The sequence below is a fragment of the Corapipo altera genome, unplaced genomic scaffold, assembly GCF_003945725.1.
Source record: "Corapipo altera isolate COAL_440 unplaced genomic scaffold, ASM394572v1 201, whole genome shotgun sequence".
Taxonomy (NCBI): Eukaryota; Metazoa; Chordata; class Aves; order Passeriformes; family Pipridae; genus Corapipo; species Corapipo altera.
Genome location: NW_020884940.1, coordinates 2,719,878 through 2,726,936, shown reverse-complemented (window position 1 = coordinate 2,726,936; position 7,059 = coordinate 2,719,878). Strand labels below are relative to the sequence as shown.

Sequence of the window (7,059 nt, the reverse complement as noted above, 5' to 3'; positions counted from 1 at the left end):
ACCAACACTGATCCTGGCACTCCTGATCCCCATCCCAACACTGATCCCGGCACCCCTGATCCCCATCCCAACACTGATCCCGGCACCCCTGATCCCCATCCCAACCAACACTGATCCCGGCACCCCTGATCCCCATCTCAACACTGATCCCGGCACCCCTGATCCCCATCCCAACCCCGAGCCCGGCCCCACCCCCCGCCCCTGAGACCCCCGACGCCGATCCCAACTTCGACCCCGATCCCACTCCCAATCCCAGCCCCAACCCTGGCCACGACCCCGATTCCGATCCCAACCCTGATCCCGACTCCGATCTCGAGATCCCCAATCTCGGGACTCACGGCCCCGATCCCAACCCCGATCCCGGGACCCTCGATCCTAACCCTGACCCCAATCTCAAAACCCCCGATCCCAACACTGATCCCCATCCCAACCCCAGGACCCCTGACACCGACCCACATCCCAACCCTGACCCCGATCCCGAAACCCCCGAGCCCAATTCCAACACCGATCCCCATCTCAACCCCGGAACCCCTGACCCCGATCCCAGCCCTGACCTACGATCCCAATCCCATCCCTGACCTCGATCCCAGGATCTCCGACCCCAACCCCGCCCCCTGCCCGGCAGAGTGGGGTGAGCTGCCCCTCCGGTAACTTACACGTGTTTATTGGGGATGTGCGCGTTCCCAAACACACCGGCCCCGGCCCCGCCACCCCTCCCGTGCCCCTGCCCTGCCCCGCGGCACCCACAGCCCAGCCCAGCCCGGCCTGGAGCCGTGCAGAAGGAACCAGCACGGCCTGAGCTGCTCACGGCAGCTGGATCCTCCCTGTCCCTCCATCTGTGCCCACCAACAATATCCCAGAGGGTTCCCAAATCCATCACACCGGTCCCGCCATAAATCACTGCCTGCCGTAAATCTCCCCCAGGAGATGCAGGAACCGAGGTGCATTCCTGTCCCAGGGAATGGGAATTTTGGCCGTCAGCAACAGGACACTGCACCATCACACCATGGAGAACATCCCACTTGGGACACAGCAGCTCCGTACACACGTAGTAACGGAGGAGTAACACCTTTGTAACTGCAACAGCAGCAGCACCACAGCTAAGTCAGGCTTGCAGAAAAAGTGAGTTTCAATTCTGACCGCTCCCAGACTGTGCCAGCACATCCTGCTATGTCCACGGGAGGAAGTTGCAGTGCAGGAGCAGTCCCAGCAGCCAGTAGCACAGGAAGAATCCCAGGATGCCCTTGCTGAGGGGGGTAATTAATTGCCAGTTCAGCAGCAGCCTCATAACGGGGTTGTCAGGAGTCCCTTTCCCACAGGAACCGGGAGATTTACCTAGGACAGACCTCCCAGGGGGTGGATTATCAGTCCCTGCACTCCAGAGTAAAGGTTCGTGTTCCTGAAGCAGGTGAGCAGAGAACCAGTACAGGATGGGAGAGGAGGAGCCAAGGAACCGGGTCAGCACCTGGAGACAACAGGCACAGCAAAAATCACACCAACTGCAGCTCTCTAACTGTGGCCAGCCCTGATCCTGAGGTGTGGAAGGAGCCCCGGTCCCAAGGCATGGAAGGAACCCTGATCCCGAGGTGTGGAAGGAGCCAAGGGCCTGCCTTAGGCTGCTGATAAAGGGGATGGAAATACAGCCCCAATTCACAGCATTAGGATTTATTACATCAACATGACCTCCCAGCACAACCTGCTTCATCTCTTACAATGCTGTGTGAGCAGCCAAGGGGTCCCCAGGTTTTGCTCCCTGTCACTGCCCAGCTCAGGGCAAATTTGAATCTCAGTCTTTGATTATTCTTTTACTGGAACTCCCAAACTTTGGTGCCACCAGCTGTTCTCTGGATCTTTCCGCTGCCACCCATTAAGCTCGGCCCAACATGACAAGGATCCAATATCCTTGTCCTCCAAGGACAGCAGTGCTTGGCAAGCCTGGCCTTACACCAGGCTGGACCCATTGATCCCTGGCACCATGTCCCCACCACACTGAGCACCCAACAAGCTCTTTGGGAACTCTCCAGAGGAACTAACTGGCTTTGGATTCTCTGGGGAAGTAGCTCCCAAAGAGGAAAGGCAAAGTTTTTGGTTTCCATTCCCCTGTGCTGCCCCGCAGCTGGGACAGCTTTGGGCTGTGCCTGTCACTCCCTCAGACCCCATAAAGGAATATGTGCCATGAGTGTCCCACCTGCACGTGCATGCAGAAGAATCCAAAGGCCAGCAGGGCTGTGGCATGGACCACGTACACAAAGGCAGCAGGGCAGCAAAATCCATCTCTTGGCTTTCCCTCCTCTTCACTCTTACTTCGCTCCAGACCAAGAGTCAGGCAGTGCCGGGGGTTTGTGCTGATGTAGGTCCAGGCAGCCCACGAGACCAGAAGGGTCACAGGCAAAGCCAGCAGGAAATTTGGGATCTGTCTGAGCTCAAAGTATCTTAGAAAGCCCACATTCCAGTAAGTGTCTTGGATGTAGGAATAGACCACAGGGACCCTCTGGGAGCACCAGGGGGGTTTAGCCCCATCCATGGCTGCTGGATGATAGCCCTTGTCCCGAGCCAGCTGCAGCAGTGGCTCGGGAATGCTCTGATCCAGGCCGGTGCCAGGACCACAGAACCTCAGGTAGGCATAGTACTGAAACAAAGCAAAAGGTAGAAAAATCCCAGCACTCATCAGGACCGCTGAAGATGCCAGGCTAAGGACCTGCTTCCACAACAGAGGGAGCTTCCTTAGGGATCCTGATCCCACCTGCAGCTGGAGGGCAAAGCGTTTACCCTGGGAGTAGAGGAAGAAGCCAGCGTTAATCAGCCCGTTGGCACGCGCCCCAGAAGCCAGGGAGAAGAGCAGCCCACTGAGCCAGCTCTGCCCCTTCTCCAGCTGCCACATGGCACCGAATGCCAGGAAGGCAAACATGCTCTCCGAGTAAGCAGCTGCCATGAACACGTTGGCAGGGCTGAGAGAGAAGAGGAGGGCAGCGAGGAAAGCCACGCGGCGCCGCTGCAGCACGACACGGCCCAGCTCGTACAGGGCAGCGGCTGCCAGGGCGGAAAACAGGGAATTCAGCAGCACAGCTGAGAGCAGGAGGCGGCTCCGCAGCCGCAGCAGCCGCTGCAGGGGCCACAGGGCCCCCCTGGCCACGGCCCACAGGCTCAGGGGGTACAGCGGGAGGAAGGCGCAGTTGTGCTCGTACAGGTATCCGTGCTCCGCGATGAAGAGGAAGTGCTCTGCATCCCAGTGGGACAGCCCGCCCAGCAGCCACTCCACCAGCACATCCCACGGGCTGGGCTCCGACAGCCGAGGGGGAGAGAAGGCGTCTGCGGCGTGATCCGGGATCAGCAGGTTAAAGACAGCCTGGAAAAAGAAGAGAGAGTTGAAGCCCGGCAGGGATCCTCCAGTACCAAAAGCAGCAGGCAGGAGAACTCCTGGGGTTCAGACAAAGGGATCAGAGCAGCACCAAAGTCAGGCTGAGGGGCTTCGCTTGTAAGGATGCCTGTGAGGTTGGGAAAAGGGGCAAACACAACCTTTTTTATTTATATCTGAACAAAGCTATGGGATGTATCCAGCATGAATCCCCACTGGCCAGGGAAAGCTGCTTAGGCTGCACACGCTCACTCCAGGCACCCCAGGTTTCCCCATCAAGCAGAAGCATCTCATGGAGCACAAGAGGTACTAAGGAGAGAAGCCTGGGAGCAGCAAACTCCAGCTGTCCCAGCCCCTCTGGCTGAGGGACAGGAGACTTGCCTGCAGCAGCAGTGTCAGGGCTCGACAGCGCCCGGCGAACCACACGACCTCCCGGAGCTGGGGGTCTCCCCTCCTCACCAGCTCCATTCCACGCTTGGAAGTTGCCTCAGCAGGTCACTGATGTCAGGGGAATTCTCCCTCCGGTTTGGGAAGCCTGGGTTGGTAAACAGAGAGGACAGAGAAAGGGATTTCTGGCTTCAGCCTCATTTACAAATGATGCGCCTTTATTTACTATCAGGCACTTCAAAGGGTGCAAATCTCTGTGAACAGGAAAGTCACTGATGGGGAGATGACGCAGAGACCTCTTTGATATTGTTCCTATTAAAAAAAAAAATCCCTGACTTCTTAACCTTGGCTAGGACACAGAGGAAGAGAGGTTATGTCATGTACTCTGAGCCCATTCCTCACCGGACTGGAGTAAATCCCTGGAGCAGACAGGCTCCATAGCTGCCTCAGCAGGAACACCAGCAGCTGGAGCCAGGACTCCGCCAAGCCTCCTCACACACATTCAGTTCCAGTGCAGTGAATGAGATTTAAACCTCTTTTCCTTGGAATAGAGACAGGATTCATGTGGACTCTGAGCGTAACATCCGTGTAAGCAGCTGCTGTGTGGGACTCACGGTGCTGCCAGACCCTCTCTCCTCTCTCCTGCTCCATGTTTGCCCATGGAGGGCCAAGAATGGATGAGCTCAGCATTTACTCCATGGCACCATCTCTGTCAGAGGAAGGTGGTACACAGGTACACAGCTTTCCCCCAACACAGGCAGCACCTCCAGGACACAAATTTTGCACCACTCCACCCTCACCACCAGCAGTTTTCCAGTATTTTGGCAAAGCTCCTGACTCTGGAGCGTGGGCACCTGCCTGGCAAACGTGTGCTGAGGTGGCTGTCATCCACCTCCTCCCTGCAAATCCCACCTGCAGGATTTAAAACTGCTTGTGGAGCCTCCCCCCTCCTCCCAGTTTAATTCCTGTATGCCCTGGATGAGGTTGTGGCCCAGCTCGGAGCCCCTGGCCCCATGCCAGGGGAGGAGGGTGGGATCTGCCCTGCAGGTTTTTAAGATAAGACATTTCTTCCGTTGGTTCCCCAGCCACCAACTGCTTTTCAGTTTGAGAAACACACAACCCACAGCTCTCACCAGGTCCCAGTGACACCACATCCTGCACTTCTGTCTGCCCCAGCACTTTGTAACACATAAAGGTCCCCAAATCGATCGCTTCACAATCTAAAATCACCCAGAGGGTTCTCTATTACCGTTTTACTGATGGAGGAAAAACCCTGCCAAGGTTTGAAACTGCATGAGAGAGTAGAAAGCGAGACACCAGCAAGGCAAAAACCAAGATCCAAACACACTCATTGGTAGTTCCAGTCCCCAGCCACAGGGTTATGCTTCTTATTTAGCCACAAATAAAAGTTTTGGAGTTGTTCCTATTCCCCTTGTGCTCCCCAGCACTCACAAAGCAACTAGTGGGAGGCACATTCTCCTGAATCACGAAGCTGTGACGTTATTTTAAGCGAGGGGACACTACAACCCAGCTGTAAATCCTTTTAAAGCACATTCACAGCTGCAAATCCTTTTAAAGCACAGCGGCAAAAATTGTCCCGGCACTTTAAATATTTTTTTTTTTTTTTTTTCAAAAAAGCAGAGAAAAAGCCTCGCCTGAATGTGCCAAGAGAGCTCAAAGCAAACAGCTTTAAAAAGCCTGTTCCTGTCACGACTCAGCACACCTTGTGACGGAGCAAAGCCTACAAAGAGCTGCAGCCCACAAGCACCATTCGGGTAAAGAACTCGGCATCAGGGCTGGAATGGCTCTGCCCCAAAAATCCTGGGGGAAGGAGCACCTGCACTGATGGAAAGGAAAAAAAACAAAAATAAAAAAATAAAGGAGCCGGAAAGGCCAGAAGTGGGTTAAAAATATTTCAGTAGAAAAAGATGCAAAGCCTTAATTAAAGATGTTTTTCTCTCCGGGGTTCTCGCGCTTCCCCTCGCTCTGAAGATGTGAACTGCAGTTTGGAAACAGCGCTAAAAAAAAAAGGATGTGGGGGGAAAAAAGGGACAAAACAGAGGCTGGGCGAATGAGCACGGAAGGGGAAATGAGCACGGAAATGTGAACTCGGCCAGCTCTGTACAGGCGCAGTGCAGGGCGGGGACCAGCCGGTGGCAGCAGCCGCTTGCCACAAAGGCATTTCCACGGCTGGGATATGGAATTCTGCTCCAGCCTGCGTCCCACAACAGTTTGGGCACCTCTTGGTACTTCCCCAACCTGCTGCGATATTCAAGAGATAATCCAGACACGTTTGAAAACCAAAATGCTGAAGAAACACAACGGAATTTTGAAAATCCTCCTTGCCCAGTGCTGTTTCTGTGGGCCTGGGAGCTCTGGGCCTTCTCTCCAGCTCCTGGTCCAGAGGCTGCAGCTCCAGAAGAGCTTCCCTTGTTATCTGAATGGAAATGGGAGTGTTTTTACCTCTCTGTGCCTTCTGTAAGAGCTCACGTGGGTGAACTAAACCTGCTCTGGGTCAGAACACAACCCTGCCCGCTCCGCTTGAGCCGATGGCTCTGAGCCCTTGGCTTCACCTTCACCTCCCCTTATCCCACAGGGATGTAACAACTGCTCTGCACAGCACATCCATGGAGGGACCGGCTTCTGCTGGAATGCTGGGGACCACCCAGGACTCTCACTCCGTGTCTCAGGTGGCCAAACCCACGCGAGCAGGAAAAGGGACACAGAGTTATCTCCCCTCAAAGATAAGAGGAGTCAGTGATTTGCAGAGTCCCCGGCAGAGGTTTGATGGGGCTGAAGTGCTGAACGGGGACATTTCCAAGATTAGGGATGGCTACAGCCTCTGTGTTTATGAATGGATGGACACACGAGGGTTCACAGGCCCCCTCTGCCTCAAGAGGACACGCTGCCACCAACCTCAGTGGTGCCAATAACCCCCGTTATTCCCCTTCCTGCCCTGCTACCGGCGCCAGGGACCAGTGGTCCTGCTCCCGATCCCCATCCTGATCCCAATGAGCCCGAGCCCCATCCCAGTGCCAGTGGTCCCGGACCATGGGACCTGGTGCTGCTGGTCCCGGTCCCGATGATCCCAATCCGAATGCTCCCGATCCCCGTTCCTATCCCCATCCCGGTGATCCCTGTCCCGATCATCCCGATCTCGGGGATGCCCAATCCCGACCCCCGTGACCCCAGTCCCGGTGATCCCAGTGATCCCGGAGGTCCCGGTGATCTCTGTCCCGGTCCCGGTGCTGCCCATCCCAATCCCAATCCCAATCCCGATCCCGATGATCTCTGTCCCGGTCCCGGTGCTGCCCATC

General features: G+C 55.9%; 1 protein-coding gene across 4 annotated transcripts in view; it reads right to left on the bottom strand.

Annotated features, from left to right (window-relative positions):
* Positions 1–616: 616 nt before the first annotated feature.
* Positions 617–7,059, bottom strand: part of PIGV (phosphatidylinositol glycan anchor biosynthesis class V) — a 6,652-nt gene continuing 209 nt past the window's right edge. The window contains exons 1-5 of one of the 4 annotated variants that reach the window (XM_027661245.1): positions 6,921–6,988; positions 3,737–3,890; positions 2,189–3,346; positions 1,336–1,465; positions 617–1,247 (exon numbers count right to left, since the gene is read on the bottom strand). In XM_027661245.1, coding sequence (XP_027517046.1) covers positions 1,000–1,247; positions 1,336–1,465; positions 2,189–3,346; positions 3,737–3,823 — 1,623 coding nt within the window. In that variant the 5' untranslated portion in view covers positions 3,824–3,890; positions 6,921–6,988 and the 3' untranslated portion in view covers positions 617–999. Of the gene's footprint in view, positions 1,466–2,188; positions 3,347–3,736; positions 4,009–4,275; positions 5,252–6,920; positions 6,989–7,059 lie in introns of those variants that run through there. The other 3 variants (XM_027661244.1, XM_027661243.1, XM_027661246.1) reach the window with 3 other exon arrangements.